Source organism: Bubalus kerabau, chromosome 13, assembly GCF_029407905.1.
Source record: "Bubalus kerabau isolate K-KA32 ecotype Philippines breed swamp buffalo chromosome 13, PCC_UOA_SB_1v2, whole genome shotgun sequence".
Lineage (NCBI taxonomy): Eukaryota > Metazoa > Chordata > Mammalia > Artiodactyla > Bovidae > Bubalus > Bubalus kerabau.
This window is the reverse complement of record NC_073636.1, coordinates 2853673-2876289: the sequence shown is the minus strand read 5'-3', so window position 1 is coordinate 2876289 and position 22617 is coordinate 2853673. Positions and strand designations below refer to the sequence as shown.

The 22617-nt window shown below is 41.3% G+C and overlaps 1 protein-coding gene across 11 annotated transcripts in view; it reads right to left on the bottom strand.

Moving 5' to 3' along the window:
• The window catches only part of PLCB4 (phospholipase C beta 4), a 473260-nt gene that overhangs the window by 61320 nt on the left and 389323 nt on the right, over positions 1-22617 (bottom strand). For 10 of the 11 annotated variants that reach the window (XM_055543369.1, XM_055543377.1, XM_055543373.1 and 7 more), the window contains 6 exons: positions 20201-20301; positions 18453-18488; positions 14989-15130; positions 13648-13732; positions 13177-13301; positions 11076-11127 (listed from right to left, as the gene is read on the bottom strand). In XM_055543369.1, the coding sequence (XP_055399344.1) occupies positions 11076-11127; positions 13177-13301; positions 13648-13732; positions 14989-15130; positions 18453-18488; positions 20201-20301 (541 nt within the window). The remainder of the gene's footprint in view (positions 1-11075; positions 11128-13176; positions 13302-13647; positions 13733-14988; positions 15131-18452; positions 18489-20200; positions 20302-22617) is intronic. The other variant, XM_055543378.1, reaches the window with a different exon arrangement.

Here is a 22617-nt window from a genome sequence, read left to right as displayed (position 1 = left end):
GAGTGACTGACCTGAACTGAAATGAAATGAACTGAACACACACTAGGAGGGCAATAGGAAAAAAGAAAAATAAAATTGATATAGATGTGGATGAGAAAATGGAGAAATTGGAGCCCCCACTCAACATTGCTGGTGGGAATGTAAAATGATGCAGCCACTGTCAAAAACAGTCTAGAATTTATCACTTACACAGAGTTATCATACGACCCAGTGATTCTTCTCCTATGTGTATACCCAAGAAAAGTGAAAACATATGCTCACACAAAAACCTGCATATGAAGGCTCATAGTACAATTATTCATAATAACCAAAAGATGGAACAATTCAAATTTCCAGCAAAAGATGAATGGGCATACAAGATGAGGTATATCCACACAATGGAAAAATAATAATAAGTAATAAAATTATTTCAGTAACAAAAAGAAATAAAATAAAGTACTGATACATAGTACAACATAGGTGAATCTTGCAAATGTTGAAGACAGTCATAAAAAGGTCACATATTATATGAATCCATTTACATGAAATGTGCAGAACAGGCAAAAATGTAGTGACAGTGTGTAGATTAGTGGTTGCTTAAGGTTGGGATGGGGGCAGGAGATGTTACAAGGTGACAGATAGTTGTATGATTAAAGAGTTTTGAAATTGATCCTCAGCACTGTCTGCCCCTTATCCCCATTGGGTATGGTCACAGAATCACACTCTGTGGATTCCATAACTGGAATCCATAACTTTCCTGAAACTATGTCAAAGAACTCCATCTCTCCAAAACAACATTTTTTTTGTTAAATGACAATAATTATAGATAGGAAAATTACATACTGAGAAAAAATATGAGCTATCGACTTCCCTGATAGCTCAGTTGGTAAAGAATCTGCCTGCAATGTAGGAGGTTCTAGTTGGACTCCTGGGTCAGGAAGATCCCATAGGGAAGGGATAGACTACCCATTTCAGTATTCTTGGGCTTCCCTTGTGGCTCAGCTGGTCAAGAATCTGCCTGTAATGCAGGAGACCAGGACTGGGAATTCCTGGGTTGGGAAGATCCTCTGGAGAAGGGTAAGGCTACCCACTCCAGTATTCTGGCCTGGAGAATTTCATGGACTGTATAGTTCATGGGGTTGCAAAGAGTCAGATACTACTGAGCGACTCTCACTTCACATGAGCAGTAAATAAAAGCACTTTCCCCAAAACCATAAGTTTGTTTTTAGATGTAAAAGAATCATAATTTGGGACCAAATCTTTCATACCCTTTAAAGTATAACTTTTTTAAGTTTCAACTCTAGATGATGTTAAATCTATTACTATTCTTTAAAATGCAACCAAGGGGAATCCCAAAGCACGATATTTTTCCTTAAAGAAAAGTTTACAGTCGTGTTTTTGGTTTTGACAAAGCTGACATTCTTTGCTATCTTCTAAGTCTGAACAAAACATGTTAATACATAGACCCACATTCCATTTGGATGTAACGAGCAATAAAGAGCCTCTGAGGACAATACTGATTTTTATTTTATTTAAACATTTTTAAAATTTTATATTAGAATATAGCTGATTTATGTTGTGTTAGTTACAGGTGTACAGCAAAGTGATTTAGTTATGTATTTATATATATTCTTTTTCAGATTCTTTTCCCATATATGTTACTATAGAGAATTAGGTGGCTTTCCCTGTGCTATACAGTAGGTTCCTACTGATTATCTATTTCATATATAGCAATGACACTGATTTTTAAATCAAGGATACAGAAAGTTCATAAAATTGTTCAAATATTAAAGATGACTTTGAACATGCAACCTGTCTCCAGGAGGATACAACCTGTACTATTAACATAAAAGCTCTCTAACTGCATAGAACATATTGTTTTCTATGTTTGTAGAGTTTTAGATTTGGGCCTTTTTTGTAGCCAGCATTAATCACTGAAAAATATGATACAGCAAAAGCTCAAGTAGATGAGTAAATACAATTCTTCACATATTTTTCCAAGGAAGACTATCAGCTTTGTCTGGCGAAGCATCAGACATCAGCTACACGGGGAGGTAATGCATGATAGTTCTAGGTTTCACAGGGAGTCAGCACTGGGTTCCAATAAGCAGACTCAAACAGTTCCTTATTAGGGACGGGAGGGGATGCAGAGATAAGGGAGAAGCAGTCAAGAAACAATAGAAAAAAAAAGAAACAATAGAAAAGCCTTGTGGCAAGGCCCTGGTTCCCCCTCAAGGGATAAACATAACAATACTTTTGAGCTGTTTTGCAGATACTGAAACACAAGATGGGAGAAATTAACTGCAAGCTGCCTACAAGCATGCAGACCCCAGACAGGCTGGAACCAGGAGACTGATGATGCAGACTCTCAATTCCAGCAATACCAACCAGTCAGAAGAATGCCTATGGGCTGGTCATGCCCTCTTTGAACCATTTCTATAAAACTACTAAATACCCACTCTGGGTTGCAACACACTTTCGAGGGCATTAGCCCCATATGGCCCCTTTGCTTGGCAAAGCAGTGCTTTTTTCCTACTCTTTTCTACTTCACACCTGAAATTCTAATTCAGAGGCTGGATTTAGCTTCAGAAATTTGACAGATCCCTGGCTTGGGGCTGACCCTTAGCGAGCTCGTCTTGAAGAACTGTCTATTTGGGGCCTAAGGCAGCAGAGACTGTCACTCACGACTTAGGGGTTGCGTAGGTCACGGGCCCCTGGGCACTGACGGGCTGGCAGAAGCTGGCGCCCTGGCTCTGAGGGTGGAGCTTGTGCTACCGCAGAGCTTCCAGCTTGGCTTAATGCTCTGCGGCTACTCTCCCGATTCTTAATGATTTGTGAACGCAGAGCACTTGGGTCCCACAGACTACATGGCTGGTCCTGCCTGGTGTTTTTAGGTGCGGGAAATGAACCCATTCCAAGCATCCAGGTCTGTGTGATGGCCACAGGGCAAGTCTAAAGTCAATGGCAAGTGAATTGATGTAAGAATTCTCTGTGGACTTAAAGGCCTTGGAGGCAAGGGCAGGAGAGAAGGGCTTTCAGCTAGGTGGAGGACAGGAGTTACAGAATCAAGGATGGTGGAACAAGAAAGTTCATCCTGCTTCACCACATCTGAGATGCTATCAACACGCCCTCATTTTATTTACCAGCAAGCAAGCAAAATGGCGCTGATTAACAGAAAGTTGCCACGGATCTTAAGATTCATTCTAACTTGACAAAGTCATTTAAAAAGCGTGTACTTTTGAATCACAAAATATCATAGTATTTTGATAGCAACTGTCGGGTTTCCTCCAAAAGCCTGGAAAGACTTGAGAAATTAGTTTGCTCTATTTTATTAGAAAGTGTAGAAGTACTTCCTGTTTTTCCAACTTTAAAAATGAGCCTATAATAAACTATTCCTCACTTCCTGGTAAAAATCACACTTACAGGATGCAGTGGTGTGGCCTCCTAAACACACTGCCCACAGATCAGACAGGGAGTCCCAAGTAATTTTCTGATGTTTGGTTACTGTTGTGAGATTCAGGGGTTTCTACACTGTTTGCCACTGTAGGCCTAAAAGACACAGAACATCTCTTTACAGAAACCCTCAGACATAGCCCACGAGGATTTTTTGAAAGTCCCTGCAGGCGGGCAGGAGCAAGACAAAAGCAGTGGAGTGAAAGCCCCAGGGTACCTCGATGCCCCTGCACGAAGCACGTCCTTCACAGCCGGCCCATCTCTGCTGCCAGCTGCAACTCCTCAGGAGCACAGCACCGTCAGGAAAGACTGCTTCTCTCTGCCCTGTGGGCAAGAGCTCTGGGCGTGGAGGAAAGGGGAGGGGCAGGGGGACAGGAGACTTATTGTTCATGCCTCCAGTAGTCCTGATGCCCCAGGGAATGGTCCGATTTTTCAGTCGCTCTGAAAAAGGGACACACGAGCACAGAATCCAGGCTAACACTGCTGTTGGTGTTCAGTTGCTCAGTTGTGTCTGACTCTTTGCAACCCCGTGGACTGCAGCACGCCAGGCTTCCCTGTCCTTCATCAACTCCTGAAGCTTGCTCAAACTCCTGTCCATTGAGTCGGTGATGCCATCCAACCATCTCATCCTCTGTCATTCCCTTCTCCTCCTGCCTTCAATCTTTCCCAGCATCAGGGTCTTTTCTAATGAGTCGGTTCTTCATATCAGGTGGCCAAAGAATTGGAGCTTCAGCTTCAACCTCAGTCCTTCTAAAGAATATTCAGGATTGGTTTCCTTTAGGATTTGACTGTTTTGATTTCCTTGCAGTCCAAGGGCCTCTCAAGAGTCTTCTCCAACACCACAGTTCCGAAACATCAATTCTTCAGCACTCAGCCTTCTTTATGGTCCAACTCTCATGTCCATACAGGACTACTGGAAAAACCAGGCTAACATAGCACCATCCTTGTTCATGAATGGATTTTGCAATAAACAGTGCAGAAGGTGAGACACTGAGTATGTGAACTATGGTAAAACAGATCCGCACCCACTTCACCTGGCCTTTAACAATGCTTTGCTGAAATTCTTCAGGAAGTCCGGGGGGGGGGGGGGGGGTCAGAACAGGAGTCACCCATTCTCTTGCCTGGGGCCTTACAACAAATGCTGCAAGTTCCTTCAGCACAGCCCACCACTGATGGACTTTGCTGAATGTGGACAGGTGAACAGGTTTGGTTCCGTAACACTGGGGCCCCTTTTCCACAGAAACGATGCCCACCCTGTGTCCAGGCAGGAGGAGCCACTGAACTCCTGAGGAGGGTGAAAAGCCTGTCCTGAGCCAGGTGAAGGCTCTGGGAGGCTCACAGCCGGTGTGGACATGAGGACCGCTCCGCCCACCCCACCTCGCTCCCCAGGCTCCTCACAGGACCGCTGTGAAAAGAGGCTCTTTCAACGGTCTGTGATCTCTGCCTGTCATCAGCCATATGGGCTGTAGCTTCTCTTCAACCTCACTTTTCCACAGAAATTTGCAGTTCGTAAAGGACATCAAATGCATACACTCAGTTCAAACTCACTGAGCTGCCACAGCAAACCTGGGGTGACAGGTATCACTGGCTTCATTTTATCAGCAGGAAATTGAGATTCAGGGCCTCAGCTACCTGCCCAGGGCAACACCAGCCTGTGGAAGACCTGGTCGGCTAGTGCCAAGGACTCTTATGCCCTCTACCATGGCTGCCCCTGGGGGCTCAGCCCCCACTGGGGCCCACCCATCAATTTATGTACACAGTCTCCTGGTTCTCAATGTTTAGCACTAAATAACAAGGCAGCTTAAAAAATACTCTAAATGTGTATCGGATTGTTTTCTTTGGAACCATAATTTTAATTTCTTTTTTCTCCCCTGTTTTATTGAGAGATAGTGGGTTGATACAAAAGTAATTACGGTTTTGGACCATGAATTTTAAATCATTACAATGAGGCTCAAACACATCTTTATTAATCAAAGTAGGAACCATTATAATCAACACATTTTTGCCAATGAGAAATAAGTTTGTTTATTCTTATAGCATAAAAATCATGCTTCAGGATTTGACAAACTTTTGGAAAGCATTTTCTGCCTCCTGGTGGTTGTTGAAGGATTTTCCCTGCCAAAAGTTGTCCCAGATGCTTGAAGTGGTAGTTGGTTGGCAAGCGGTCAAATGAATATGGTGGATGAGGCAAAACTTCATAGCCCAATTTGTTCAACTTTTGAAGCATTGGTTGCGAGACATGCAGTTGGGCGTTGTCATGCAGAACTGAGGCCTTTCTGTTGACCAGGGCTGGCTGCAGACTTTGCAGTTTTCAGTGCATCTCATTGATTTGCTGAGCGTATTTCTCAGATGTAATCGTTTTGCTGGGATTCAGAAAGCTGTAGTGGATCAGACGGGGAGCAGACCACCAGTGACCATGGTCTTTTTTTGGTGCAAGTTTGGCTTCTTCAGAGCTTCTTCTCGGTCCAACCACAGAGCTGGCTATCACCAGTTGTCATATAGAATCCACTTCTCATTGCATGTCACAATCCAATTGAGAAATAGTTTGCTGTTGTTGTGTACAGTAAGGGAAGACAACACTTCAAAATAACGATGTTTTTGACTTTAGGTTAGCTCCTGAGGTACCCACTTATTGAGCTTTATCACCTTTCCAATTTGCTTCAAATGCCAGATGGCCACAGAATGGTCGACAACGAGTTCTTCTGCCAACTTCTTGGGTAGTTACAAGAGGATCAGCTTTGATGATTGCTCTCAATTGGCCGCTGTCAACTTCTGATGGCCAGCCACTATGCTCCTCATCTCTCTTGTCTCCTTTGCAAAACTTCCGAACCACCACCACATTCTATGTTCGTTATCAGTTCCTGGCCCAAACGCATTGTTGATGTTGCGAGTTACCTACACTGCTTTCCGACACATTTTGAACTTGAATAAAAAATTCATTTTGATATTTGGCAAAACTAATACAATTATGTAAAGTTTAAAAATAAAATAAAATTAAAAAAAAATTCACTCAAATTTACTTTTTGTCTAACATCATTTTTATAGTCTAAAATAAATATAAAATAAACATCAAGTAACAAGTCATTAGAAAAAAAACATTAAGTGAGAAATGTGCATTAATGATGCATAACATAACCAGATTTATTTAAGAATGTATCCAGTACCAAATGGTAAAGTTCAACAATGCAAAACTTCAATTCTTTTGCACCAACCTAATTGAAGTATTAGGGCAGAGAGGAGCTACTCCACGTTCAAGGTCAGGAGGGGCAGCCGTGAGGAGATACCCCAAGTCCAAGGTAAGAGAAACCCAAGTAAGACGGTAGGTGTTGCAAGATGGCATCAGAGGGTAGATACACTGAAACCATAATCACAGGAAACTAGTCAATCTAATCACACGGACCACAGCCTTGTCTAACTCAATGAAACTAAGCCATGCTGTGTGGGGCCACCAAAGATGGACAGGTCATGGTGGAGACGTCTGACAGAACGTGGTCCACTGGAGAAGAGAATGGCAAACCACTTCAGTATTCTTGCCTTGAGATCCTCATGAACAGTATGAAAAGGCAAAATGATAGGACACTGAAAGAGGAACTCCCCAGGTCAGTAGGTGCCCAATATGTTACTGGAGATCAGTGGAGAAATAACTCCAGAAAGAATGAAGGGATGGAGTCAAAGCAAAAACAACACCCAGTTGTGGATGTGACTGGTGATAGAGGCAAGGTCTGATGCTGTAAAGAGCAATATTGCATAGGAACCTGGAATGCTAGGTCCATGAATCAAGGCAAATTGGAAGTGGTCAAACAGGAGATGGCAAGAGTGAACATTGACATTCTGGGAATCAGCAAACTAAGATGGACTGGAATGGGTGAATTTAACTCAGATGACCATTATATCTACTACTATGGACAGGAACCCTTTAGAAAAAATGGAGTAGCCATCATAGTCAACAAAAGAGTCTGAAATGCAGTACTTGAGTACAATCTCAAAAACGACAGAATGATCTCTGTTCGTTTCCAAAGCAAACCATTCAATATCACAGTAATCCATGCCTATGCCTCAACCAGTAACGCTGAAGAAGCTGAACAGTTCTATGAAGACTTACAAGACCTTTTAGAACTAACACCCAAAAAAGATGTCTTTTTCATTATAGGGGACTGGAATGCAAAAGTAGGAAGTCAGGAACACCTGGAGTAACAGGTAAATTTGGCCTTGGAGTATGGAATGAAGCAGGGCAAAGGCTAATAGAGTTTTGCCAAGAGAATGCAATGACCATAGCAAACACCCTCTTCCAACAACATGAGAAGACTCTACACATGGACATCACCAGATGGTCAACACTGAAATCAGATTGATTATATTCTTTGTAGCCAAATATGGAGAAGCTCTATACAGTCAGCAAAAACAAGACCAGGAGCTGACTGTGGCTCAGATCATGAACTCCTTATTGCCAAATTCAGACTTAAATTGAAGAAAGTAGGGAAAACCACTAGACCATTCAGGTATGACCTAAATCAAATTCCTTATGATTATAGAGTGGAAGTGAGAAATAGATTTAAGGGCCTAGAACTGATAGACAGAGTGCCTGATGAACTATGGACAGAGAGGTTCAGGTCATTGTACAGGAGACAGGGATCAAGACCATCCCCATGGAAAAGAAATGCAAGAAAGCAAAATGGCTGTCTGGGGAGGCCTTACAAATAGCTGTGAAAAGAAGAGAAGTGAAAAGCAAAGGAGAAAAGGAAAGATATAAGCATCTGCATGCAGAGTTCCAAAGAATAGCAAGGAGAGATAAGAAAGCCTTCCTCAGTGATCAATGCAAAGAAATAGAGGAAAACTACAGAACAGGAAAGACTAGAGATCTCTTCAAGAAAATTAGAGCTACCAAGGGAACATTTCATGCAAAGATGGGCTCGATGAAGGACAGAAATGGTATGGACCTAACAGAAGCAGAAGATATTAAGAAGAGGTGGCAAGAATACACAGAAGAACTGTACAAAAAAGATCTTCACGACCCAGACAATCACGATGGTGTGATCACTGACCTAGAGCCAGACATCCTGGAATGTGAAGTCAAGTGGGCCTTACAAAGCATCACTACGAACAAAGCTAATGGAGGTGATGGAATTCCAGTTGAGCTATTTCAAATCCTGAAAGATGATGCTGTGAAAGTGCTGCACTCAATATGCTAGCAAATTTGGAAAACTCAGCAGTGGCCACAGGACTGGAAAAGGTCAGTTTTCATTCCAATCCCAAAGAAAGGCAATGCCAAAGAATGTTCAAACTACTACACAATTGCACTCATCTCACACGCTAGTAAAGTAATGCTCAAAATTCTCCAAGCCAGGCTTCAACAATATGTGAACCATGAACTTCCAGATGTTTAAGCTGGTTTTAAAAAAGGCAGAGGAACCAGAGATCAAATTGCCAACATCTGCTGGATCATCGAAAGAGCAAGAGAGTTTCAGAGAAACATCTATTTCTGCTTTATTCACTATGCCAAAGCCTTTGACTGTGTGGATCACAATAAACTGTGGAAAATTCTGAAAGAGATGGGAATACCAGACCACCTGACCTGCCTCTTGAGAAACCTATAAGCAGGTCAGGAAGCAACAGTTAGAATTGGACATGGAACAACAGAGTAGTTCCAAATAGGAAAAGGAGTACGTCAAGGCTGTATATTGTCACCCTGCTTATTTAACTTCTATGCAGAGTACATCCTGAGAAACGCTGGGCTGGAAGAAGCACAAGCTGGAATCAAGATTGCCGGGAGAAATATCAATAACCTCAGATATGCAGATGACACCACCCTTATGGCAGACAGTGAAGAGGAACTAAAGAGCCTCTTGATGGAAGTGCAAGAGGAGAGTGAAAAAGTTGGCTTTAAAGCTCAACATTCAGAAAATGAAGAACATGGCATCTGGTCCCATCACTTCGTGGGAAGTAGATGGGGAAACAGTGGAAACAGTGTCAGACTTTATTTTTTTGTGCTCCAAAATCACTGCAGATGGTGATTGCAGCCATGAAATTAAGATACTTACTCCTTGGAAGAAAGTTATGACCAACCTAGACAGCATATTCAAAAGCGGAGACATTGCTTTGCCAAGAAAGGTCCATCTAGCCAAGGCTATGGTTTTTCCAGTGGTCATGTATGGATGTGAAAGTTAGACTGTGAAGAAAGCTGAGTGCCGAAGAATTCATACTTTTGAACTGTGGTGTTGCAGAAGACTCTTGAGACTCCCTTGGACTGCAAGGAGATCCTACCAGTTCATTCTAAAGGAGATCAGTCTTGGGTGTTCATTGGAAGGACTGATGCTAAAGCTGAAACTCCAATATTTTGACTCTGATGCTGGGAGGGGTTGGGGGCAGGAGGAGAAGGGGATGACAGAGGATGAGATGGCTGGATGGCATCACCGACTTGATGGATGTGAGTTTGAGTGAACACCGGGAGTTGGTGATGGACAGGGAGGCCTGGTGTGCTGCGATTCATGGGGTCGCAAAGATCGGACATGACTGAGCGACTGAACTGAACTGAAGTGAACTGAATTGAAATACAACACTTCATTAGTTTAAGGTATACAATTTGCATTTCCTTCAAAACACACAGCAGAGGCAAATGTCCTGTACGCTGCAGGGGGGTGACTTGGGCAACAGGGGTGTCACCTGTGGGTGCAGGTGCACTGGTGGGCAGGAGGAGGTGGGAGTCGGCATTCTGAATCCACAAGTGCTGAAAATTTTATCGTGATTGGCTGTTTTTAGTATCCAACATTGGACATTACGTATCCAACTATAGAGACCAAGAGCATTCAGACAGTAGTGTGGTGGGAAGAAATGGTACTCTATTCGATTAGTCTAGAAGGCTCTAGGCAAGGTTTGAGATCATTTACCTGCAGTACCACTTGGGCACATCTGCATGGAGGAAAAAAAAAAAAAATGGCCAGACTTTTTTTTTTTGGTATAGAACTTGTACAGAATGTCTAAAGAAGAACTACAAGAAAGTTCTCCCATAGAACTTTCTTTAACTTCATTCTTTCATTTAACTTTCCAGCATTTCAGTGAAATTAACAGTTCCTATTTCACTACTTGGTTCACAGATTTTAGGGAGCACTATTTAAGTACTTCGAACAACATTCATAGCATTATTTCTTGGTGACTAGTATTTACAAGACAAGAAAAAAATTAATAGAGGACACAACTGTCTGCCTAGATGAAATAAATTCCACTTAACAGTGAGGACTTCATTATATACTAAATCAACTTCATTCCTCTATCTGTCCTATGTAAGATACACATATTTACTATCTTTGTCCCTCTTGCTGATGTCCAAATGAGCAGGGATCATTATCTGTCCTTGCTATAAAGGCCTCCACTATTGAATTTAAAGCAAGAGCATTAAACTGTGGAGTGTGTATAATAAACTGCTTACCTAGTGGTTAATTTTTTTTTTTTACTCTGCTTAGTGAAACTGTGGTTGATGAAGAATGTATATTGCAGATGTAATTTACCTGGAGATTTCATTTGTTTCTATCCCATCCCTCAAACCTCGCTTAAATCCACCAACCCCTAATTTACAATGACACGGCTTCATTGCAGCTGCAGTATGGGGTGTGGAACAGGGCGACACCAGTTTAAATCACGTTACTTACCCGCACGATCCATTATACTCAAATTTCCCCTGATTCAACTGCATCGCTAAATCTGTCAAGAGACAAAAATAAGTTAGCACTTCATCTTCCTGGACAAAGAAGATTCTGATGGGGTGATTTTAAATAATGGAAATCAGATACTGATCCCAGGCTGATAGGTCTTTTTTTAACACCACAAGGTACTTCTGGATCTGTTTACAGAGAGAGGCATACAACTCTTCTTTCCATGTTTAAATGACCTTGAGTTTAAAACAAACAAAAAATGTGCATTCATAGAGATCATGTTGGCATTGCTTCCAAATTTGGATTCAATACATGAGTCACTGTTGAATTACTGTCGAGAGTACAGATGTCTAAGCTGATATATATATAGTTAGAGAAGACACGCCTTATGACCCAGAGGGAGGGTATGCTGGAGAAATCCAATAAGGTTGTATGAATATAAAACTCAATTAAAACTAATCAAAAACAAACTAGGTAAGTATCATATAAAAAAATGTGTGACTTAGAATTATTCTAGTGGGGTCTACACTGGCAAAGCATGGTTATGACTTTTCTTGCAGGCAAACAAAATCTTCTTTCTTTTCATCAGCAAAAAAAAAAAGGGGGGGCCTCCTGATGATTTTTTTTTTTCTTCTCAAAGTACTGTGATTAAACCTTACATTATAGAATAAAACGTAAGATGGCCTAGAGAATAAACTGCCTTTGGATCATTTAATCTACATCATGGTCTCGCTGACAACAAAGAATACAACTTGACATCTTTTTAAATAGGCAAAATCAGCAGTGCCTTTTAATCTTTTTTGTTTCCATTAGAAACACTCCAGGATCGTGATGATTCCTGGTGACAGTTTAGCACAGTGAGCAGCAAGAGGGGTGTTGAGCAGAAATCTGACTTCAGTTCTGGTCACTGAGGATGGGAAACACAGTCGGGCCACATCCATGCCAAAGGGGCACAAGTCATAGGACTTTTCAGTCAGTCCAGATCACAGGGAGCAAGGTGCATTGAGGTTTACAAAGTATGGTGGATTGGCTTGGAAAAAAAAAATGCCCTAAACTGGGAAAGATGGGAGATACCTTCATAGAGGAAAAGAACAGAACAAAAGGGATGTTTTTTCCCAACATTTTAAAGCATTTAAAATGCTTTGAGTGCCCTGAAGCTGGTGCACTGGGATGACCCTGAGGGATGGGGTGGGGAGGGAGGTGGGAGGGGGCTTCAGGATGGGGACACATGTACACCCATGGCTGATTCATGTCAATGCATGGCAAAAACCACCACCATATTGTAAAGCAATTAGCCTCCAATTAAAATAACTTGATTAATTTTTTTAAAAAAAGGACCGTGATGCGGTGAATAGGTTTTGTGGCATATTTCTCACCTGTTTCACATGAGTAACTAGAGACTCTATTTTTTCTGTCTCTCATCTTCATATTGTGATCCTAGGCTCTTAAGCAAACTTTGAAAACTTTAAAGATTTTATTTATGCTTTCATAAAAATTGACTACTCTCCTTGCAGGAAAAAAAATATTATTATATATTGGAACCTGGCCAGAGTACACTTTGGTGGAATAAGTTATACATTAGTACCTCTAAGTGTATAGGACTCCTTAAACACCATTTTAGCAGAATCTGCTCCATAATACTCTACATCTTTATGGTGAGATTCTGCTATGTTGCTGATCTCCTGCTGAATGTCAACAGTGGGAAGGCTACTTTCCCAAGGAGAAATGAGTCATAGTTACTATACAAAGATCCTCAAATTCTTTTCATTTCATTCTGTCTCTGGACAAGAAGATAAGTTTGATCCAAAAAGAAGAAAAACTAGACATATTTCAGAAAAGGGGACAATGTTTAGCAAATTAGTCCCAGCATTTTCAAAAGGAAATTCAATTGAAATCAAACTCTATTATCTTCTACCATTGTTTTATTACTTTAGTTTGCGTTTTCAATTTCTCACCATTCTATAAATCCAACAACATGCTGTTTTGCCCTATGTCTGCTTCCTTTAAAAAATGCCCACAGTCAACTGACAGCAACTCTTGGCACCGTCCTGTCAAAATATTCTCATGGAATTTGAGGTCACTGGACATCAGTTCCTACCTGGGGTTTGATAGTTCAGCGAAACCATCTGGCAGCCAGCGTTCCAGAAAATCTGAGGCATATAATTACTGGAGTCCACTCGGCCTCCCTTGGGGTAAATGCGGCTCATTTGCCGTTTATTATAACTGTGTAATGTATTAAGGAAAATGGAAAAGAGTATCTCAGCAGTGATAAATAAATAACAAAGAGCTAAAGCAATGAAGATTGAGATCAACACTGACAAAAACATGTGACAATAGAGAACGGATTTCACATGTATAAAGGACACTAAAGAGAAAAACCATTGTTCTCGGTGTGGATTATAAAAACAGTTCGCATTTGGGCAGGTTTTCCCTGCTGCTGCAGTCTTTCACATACATTATTTTACTAGCTCTACAACCACAATATTATATTAGCCACCTTTCTGTTTTAGAGATTCCTGCCAAACTCAAAGTTCACCAACCATTTATCCCACTTAATACATAAGGATACTTCACAAATTCAATGGCGTGTGTCTTCAAGTAGCCTAGACCGACTGACTCATTAAAAGAGGACATGTTATAATGAATATTGCGTTCTGTAAAGAAGAGCAAAGACGCACTTAGAAACTCTGCCATCAGACTCACAGAAAGACAAGCGATAAATATAATTACACCTTGAATCATGAGGCTTTGGAGGCAGATGCTCCATTGTGATATCAGTAGCTTCTACTTTCATTAATGTTCTGACGATGGAGATGGCTGACCTAAGAAAAGTGTGATGGATTCAAAATGGAGTCAATTATTACTTCATGGGAAATAGATGGGGAAACAGTGGAAACAGTGTCAGACTTTATTTTTGGGGGCTCCAAAATCACTGCAGATGGTGACTGCAGCCATGAAATTAAAAGACGCTTACTCCTTGGAAGAAAAGTTAAGACTAACCTAGACAGCATATTGAAAAGCAGAGACATTACTTTGCCAACAAAGGTCCGTCTAGTCAAGGCTATGGTTTTTCCAGTGGTCATGTATGGATGTGAGAGTTGGACTGTGAAGAAAGCTGAGTGCCAAAGAATCGATGCTTTTGAACTGTGGTGTTGGAGAAGACTCATGAGAGTCCCTTGGACTGCAAGGAGATCCAACCAGTCCATTCTGAAGGAGATCAGCCCTGAGATTTTTTTGGAAGGAATGATGCTAAAGCTGAAACTCCAGTACTTTGGCCACCTCATGCGAAGAGTTGACTCATTGGAAAAGACTCTGATGCTGGGAGGGATTGGGGGCAGGAGGAGAAGGGGACGACAGAGGATGAGATGGCTGGATGGCATCACTGACTTGACGGACGTGAGTCTGAGTGAACTCTGGGAGTTGGTGATGGACAGGGAGGCCTGGCGTGGTGCGATTCATGGGGTCGCAAAGAGTCGGACACGAATGAGTGACTGAACTGAACTGAACTGAACTGATGCGTATACCAGCTGACATTCACAGCCACCCTTGGAGTATGTATTTTCAGTGAGGACTATGTCTTCTCCAGTCCAGAAGTCATTATGAGAAGTTTTAAAATATCACTTGCTATGTTTTTAAGAGACCAGGTTTTGACTCCAATGGGTCTTATAAAGTGTATCTAAAACAAGAGGCTATGCACTTGGAGTGCTACCAAATCCAGTCTCTCAGAGCCACCTTGTGGACGATGCTGGGAATGACAACACAAGCCCCCAGGAGCGTGGTCTGTGCAACAAAATAAGGTGAGATCGAACAGTCCACACGCCCAGGAAAGGAAATGGCAGCAAGTCAGATCACAGCACAATGAAAGAAAAGCAGACAAAAAAGGGCAATAGCATTTAACCTTTGGTGTTACCTTCAGCCACATGGAAACCTTGAAACTTTACAGGCTGCGCGTAGTTGATCATTGTGGACAAATACGGATGGATATTAGTGGTAGCACCCACATATTTATAAGATGCCATCCACGCCTGCTCATCTTCTACGGTAACCAGGCCCTACGAGCACAACAAAGGGAATACACACATCAGTGACTTCAGCAGGACTCAGATTTATGCCACAAACTGCCTTGTGTGGGTGTGTGCTCAGTTGCTCAGTCATGCCTGACTCTGTGGTCCCATGGACTGTAGCTTGCCAGGCTCCTCTGTCTGGTATTCTCCAAGCAAGAATACTGGAGTTGGTTACCATATCCTCCTCCAGGGGATTTTCCTGACCCAGGGATCAAATCCGACTCTCCTGGGTTTCCTGAGTGGGCAGGTGGATTCTTTACTACTGAGCCACCTGGGAAGCCCCTACAAACTTCCTTACTAGAGACAATCTGCACACAGATCCAAGATGAAAGATTTTTCTCTTCCTCAATTATGTTAAATAAAACATAATTTTTAAAAAGAGCTTTTAATTTCTTTAAAGATTTTTTTGATGTGGGCCATTTTTAAAGTCTTTGAGGAATTTGTTACAATATCGCCTCTGTTTTATGTTTTGGTGTTTTGGCCATGAGGCATGTGGCATCTTAGCTCCCTGACCAGGGATTGAACCCACACTCCATACTTAGGAAGTATGGAGTCTTAACCACTGGACCACCAGGGAAATCCCAATAAAGGATAATTTTAAAAGTTAACATCAGGACTTCCCTGGTGGTCCAGTGACTCCATGCTCCTAACACAAGGATGATGGGTTCCATCCTGGTCAGGGAACTAAAAATCCACATGCCTTGAGGCGTGGTCAAAAAAAAAAAAAAAAAAAAAGTTAATGTCTATTGTGGCTCCAAATAATACAAATAGAGATAATAGTAAAATATGAAGCTTACCTTACATTTTGGGGACATTTTTTTAGATTTTCAAAGGACTTTATTCCAGAAACTATATTGAAGTTCAGAGCAATGCTATGGAATATGTATAAAAGGTATTATAATTCATAATTTCACAAGTTGTGAAATAAATTAAAAAACAGAGATCCTTCAGTTTTAGTGTACAGGTGAAAATGAAAGTGAAGTTGCTCAGTCGTGCCCGACTCTTTGTGACCCCATGGATAGTAGCCTGAACCAAGCTCCTCCGCCCATGGGATTTTCAAGGCAAGAGTACTGGAGTGGGTTGCCATTTCCTTCTCCAGGCAATCTTCCCAACCCAGGGATCGAACCCAGGTCTCTCACATTGTAGACAGAAGCTTTACCGTCTGAGTGTACAGGTAAGCTTGTTAAATCAGATTCCAGGGCCCCACCCTCAGAGTTTCTGAAAAAGGGAGTCTGCTGTGAAACCTGAGAAATGGCATTTCTAAATAGCTCCCAAGTACCTGGTCTGGGGACCATACCTGCTTAACACTTTTGGAAACCAAGACACGTACATAAATAGTTCGTGGTATTTAAAAAAAAGTTTATTCTTAAACTAATGTGATAATCCACTACACCGGACCTATTAAAATTGCATTATTTTGCATACAGGCAAAGAGTAACAAATTATTTTAGTTTGTTTCCTTTTAAATCAGGACAAAAGCAACACAATCAACAACAAAATAACACCTTCAGAAGTGATCAATATTTAATTGAGATCAACACTCCAGGATGAATAAACTATTGACTCATATAAGTCAATTCATTTGTTAAAAAAATGGCCAGGCCATTTTGTTTACCTAATAACATTTTAGGTCATCAAATTGATCTCACCAATAAAAGCCAATAAATAAACAAATACTGTAACTTGTTGACATTTTTAAAAATCAAGTTTTCAAATGTCCCCAGTTAAAATTTGAGAGTTCATTGGGCACATAATCATGAATACACTGAATCTGAAAATAAAAATGACCTATAGGTCAGGAAATTCATTTGATAGCAAAACGGAAAGTCTTTGTTCCAAGTATATTGGTGTTTTAAAAGGCTGTTAGTCAATTTCACATTGTATCCATTCTAGGAGTTTTATTTGACATTACTTAATGTCCATCTAGTCAAGGCTGTGGTTTTTCCAGTGGTCATGCGTGGATGTGAGAGTTGGACTGTGAAGAAAGCTGAGTGCCAAAGAATTGATGCTTTTGAACTGTGGTGTTGGAGAAGACTCTTGAGAGTCCCTTGGACTGCAAGGAGATCCAACCAGTCCATTCTGAAGGAGATCAGCCCTGGGATTTCTTTGGAAGGAATGATGCTAAAGCTGAAACTCCAGTACTTTGGCCACCTCATGCGAAGAGTTGACTCATTGGAAAAGACTCTGATGCTGAGAGGGATTGGGGGCAGGAGGAGAAGGGGACGACAGAGGATGAGATGGCTGGATGGCATCACTGACTCGATGGACGTGAGTCTGAGTGAACTCCGGGAGTTGGTGATGGACAGGGAGGCCTGGCGTGCTGTGATTCATGGGGTCACAAAGAGTCGGACATGACTGAGCAACTGAACTGAACTGAACTGAACTGAACTGAATTTTGACTTTATCATAAGGGAAGTAAAGTAATATTTTTAATTGTTATATCCTCTTCACAGCTCATGACATCAAAGTGGTCCTTTTAATAAAAGTACATGGTGTGTTGCAGTTGTGAAACTGTTGGCAGCCAGAGGCAGAAATTTACTTTATGATTTGATTCCCACATCAGGGCTTCAGAAAGTACTATCTTCTTGTCTATGGGGTCCTATCTTATTTGAAGGAAAACCCAATATTCTTACTGTCTAAAGTTTGGAATAATTCTGGTTAAGTCTGATCTCAGTCTTCTAAGATACTTGTGAAATTCTCTTCTACTAGAATTTCTTAAGATACTGGGGTCAACAAAGATAAGCTGATCTTTGATCATTGATGTTTGTTAGCTAAGCAGCTGTGACCAAGTTATTTTCATCTTGAAGGCCTTAGCCTTCTCATGTGGTTAGTGGGTCAGACTGTAATCCTTGCTACACATGACGACTGACAGTAACAAGGTTGTCATCCAGGGAATCAGCCTGGTACCCAGTGTATGGTACTGGCATTACTAATTATCAATAAACATACAGTAGAAGAATTATACATGCCTTTGTCCATTGTCTAGGAATGAAATCTCAAATGCTAACTAAGAATATACCTAAATGCCCAAACACATATTTTTAGAAAAATCATCTTATTTGTCTGCCCTAGGTTTTGTGATTCTATCAGGATATAATCATTTCATCACATGGTTAATTTTTCTTTTGAAGACTCCTGTAAGTAGATGCACTGAGCACGTAAATATTATCCCTATAAATAGTCTGATATTTCATGGGCAGTGGGTGGGAGAAGACAGAATAAACAGCAGTTAGTAACACCTGTTCAATATTGAATGACCACATAGTTTCTAATAATGAAAACAAAATGCACAATGGAATTGTTTTGTTACCTTTTTGCTGTTTTCATGTTCAAGGTCATCTGAAGCCTAAATTAGAGAAAGAAAATAATTTACTTCTCTAAAGGGAGAAACTCCAAGTGTACTAGCCCCACACCTGTGGATATTTAAATATGTTAGATAGTTATCTGTACACCTGCTATTCTATTTATCTGTTAAGATAGGACATTTCTGGTGACATAAAGCCACAGATACAGTGAGAAGTGAAAGGATATCATGGTGTAACTCTCTTCCACACCAGAAAAGCTCATCTTAATGCTTATCTCTGTTTTGGCTGATAGTCTTCACCTATTTCAGTGCTTCCTTAAGGTAATTTAGTTAGTGATCTAGTGATGGGGCTTGGGAAATAATCGGTGTGACCACCTCCTCTGGTATGTAAAGGATCACTCTTGAGCAAGTCAACACTCATGTATGGGTGCGGATAAAGGCGGATAATGAGTTTAGTAGGCATCTAATAATCTGAAAGTAGCTGCAATGCTCTATATCAGAAAAGGTAAGTGTAACGTAGTATTCTCCTGGCTTTGCTCAGCAGATAAATATGGTCTTGTTTTCTTAGCACCTACTGTATACACCTACCTGCATCTTCATCCATTGTCTTTCATGAGGAAATGCTACTGTTCCCATCAAAGACCATGTCAAAGGATTCAGTCATCACCCTAGATTTATTTATCCTAAAATTAACTGCCTCTGGACTCCTGGGTTCCCTTTAACCACTGGTTCCCCTTCACAGCACAACTGCTCAAAAGTATTGCTTCTCCTCACTTAGATGTGTCTGCTCAAGGGGTCCCTACCCTCCCTGAAACTCCTCTTTTCAAGGTCACCATGACCCCCAGGCTAGCGTTCCAGTGGACACTCTTGCGTCTTCTTACTCTATCACTCACTAGTATTAAAAACCAACCACTTTGCCGGGCCCCAGTTGGGGGTGGGGAATGAGATGCTCAGAGGGTACGAACTTCCGGTTATAAGATGAGTGAGTCCTGGGGATGTCACGGACAGCATGGTGACGAGAGTTAACAATACTATTCCATCCCAGGTGGTGAGAGTGGTGAATCTGCCTGCCAATACAGGAGACATAAGAGACACAGGTTCGATCCCTGAATCAGAAAGATCCCCTGAAGGAGGAGATGGAAATCCACTCTGTATTCTTGCCTGGAGAATCCATCGACAGAGGAGCCTGGTGGACTACAATCCACTGGGTAGTGAAGAGTAGGATAGGACAAAGTGACTTAGCACGCACGCATACTTGAAAGGTGTTAAGACAGCAGACCATAAATGTTTCCATAACACACACACACACACACACACACACACACACACACACACATGAAGGTGATTAATATACTGGTGCTTATTCTATGTTAGGAGAGAGATGAGACCTCCAATGGGTAGCACTGATTTTCTAATGAGGGTTTGCAGGGATGATTGGGGTCATTAACTCGATGATCTGAACAGCATCACCTTTGCTGCTGGGGTGCTGCTGCTGTCTTCCTGCTCACGTGTCATAAGGAAATAAATAACATTTGAAGGACATGGGCCAAAGAGGTAGGGGTCAACACTAGGCATGGCCGAAGAGTCACTGTCCTGTGCATGACTTGAGGTCAGATACTGATTCTGGCCACCCCACTGAGAAGGGGAATTACAGGCTACCATATTTTCTCATGGCTCTCACATTTCTGAAATGGCATAACTACCAGCTGCCATCTCTCGGAAGTCATGAAAGCAAAGAGCACCAAGACTCTGACCTTCTTGACACTATTGGCAATAGCTTCCTTGTGACCCAAGTCATCTGCAGAAAGTTCATTTCCATATTTGTATTCAGGGTGGGCTTCCTCCTCTTGTTCCGCTGTGGGAAAGACAAAAGGAAAATTAATGAAGCTAACTTAACACCAAGGGGTCAGGCCTCCTCTGTAATCTTGGGTAGAACAGAAGCACTTTGAGATGGGAAGGAAGCTAAAAACAGGAACGTTTTAAAAAGGAACTTTTTTCAGGTTAAACTCTCACTAAACTCTTATCTAATCAAGGTCAAGGAGGATGTCCTGTTATTTCTCCTGCACTGAGCATGATTTTTTTTATTGAGTATAGTTGGTTTAAAATATTGTGTTAGTTTCAGGTGTACAGCAAAGTGATTCAGTCACATATATATATATACTGATTATTTTCCATTACAGGTCATTATAGATACAAAACACTGTTCTTGTATTACACGGTAAATCATTGTTAGCCTGGTTTTTACATGCTTGACCCTTTTATAAGCTTTTCTTATGTGAATGATTACTTCTATCCTAGTATATACAATAACCCTAAAAATTAAAAGCCTCAAACACCTCAGGAAGATCTGTGGCTCATGAAAGGATAGTTTGATCTTCTATGACACCCAGAGAAAACAAGATACAAGAGAAGGAAAATACATTTGACAATTCTGAAAAAGAGTCAAAAATGTCCACTTGAATTTTATGGGCATAATGACTTGTGGCTGGGAGTGGTGTGATACAGAAAAGAAAGAACTTGGAAGGACTTACTGCTTCTGTAAATCATTTGCCAAATCTGGCTTAGGTTTAAAAGACTCTGAAATCATTCCTGGCGTTCATGGTGGGGAGGGAGCAGGAAGTGGGTGCTATATCAGGCTGGTACCCCAGAGGCCTGGACTAAGCTAAGTAGAGAGGCAGAAATGCCATTATTCAATCCATCGGTTCAGGAAATTACAAGAACTCTGGTATCCACCCAAGGCTGTCAGTGGAAAAAGGATTGCCTGTTGGAAAATTAGCCACATACTGGTTGGCATGAGATCTGTATTCCCATGATGCCCATCCTGCAGGGGCTCCCAGAAATTTGCCTAAAAACTAGCCAGGAAGAGAAGACAGCCACAGGCCATCAGATAAGGCCAACACAAACCCCCACACTGTCACTACACTGAGCACGAGGGACCTTTACTACAAAAACAAAGCCAAAAACACTGAAAATGTTTCTGACAGAGGTGAACAGAGCCATAAGAATTAGATATATTTTTTTAAAAATAGTATGTTTAAAAGGTGGAAAGGAGAATGCAAGAACAGGAGTAGATGAAAAACTTTCACTGATTCGAAGGTGCATTTCCCCCATGTTGGAATATATCTAATATGGCAAAGTATCCTTTATTTTATTTTTTATTAATATTATTTTATTATTATTTTTTAAATATAAATCTGTTCATTTCAATTGGAGGCCAACCACCCTACAATATTGTACTGGTTCTGCCATACATCAACATGAATCCGCCACGGGTGTACACGTGTTCCCCATCCTGAACCCCACTCCCACCTCCCTCCCCGTACCATCCCTCTGGGTCGCCTCAGTGCACCAGCCCCAAGCATCCAGTATCATGCATCGAACCTGGACTGGCGATTCATTTCATATATGATATTATACATGTTTCAATGCCATTCCCCCAAATCATCCCACCCTCTCCCTCTCCTACAGAGTCCAAAAGACTGTTCTATACATATGTGTCTCTTTTGCCCTCTCACATACAGGGTTATCGTTCGGTGGCATTTTATAATGCACTAGATGCAGTTTTCTTTCTTTTAGAACAGCAGTGCCTTTCAATCAGCAGTATCTTAGGTTCAGAAATTTGGATGACTTTATTCAAGGTGCCATTCCAGGGAGTGGATGAAGGCAAGGGAAAGCAGTCAGACACCTTCCTCTTCTGGAACTGATATTCTGGTGATGGGCTATTCTGGAGGCAGATGATTTTTTCCTAAAGTAGGTTATCTAGCCTTTGGGCAGGAAAAAAAGGATCTGAGAAACTGAAAGAGGTCTCAAAATAATCTAGGCTAGTGTATTCACTTATATCTAAAATAAACAGATTCACAGATATGATTTGATGTGTCTGAGGTCACAGAGTCAGAATATGAACCTAGATTCTCAGGCTTCTTAGACTAAAGCTCTTAATGTGACACTGGATTTCTGTGACCAACAACAGTCAGTGACCAAGATTTTGAAACCTCTGACCATCACTATTGAATTTCAATTTTATAGCTAGTTTAACCTGCCCAGCCAGATATAAACTACTTGAATTTCAAGGGGGTATATTCCACAGAAGTGGTTGAGACTTAATAACTGCTTTAAAAGGGTTGTACAACTAAAGGTTAGCATCTCTTGATGGTGCTAACACCAACGGCCG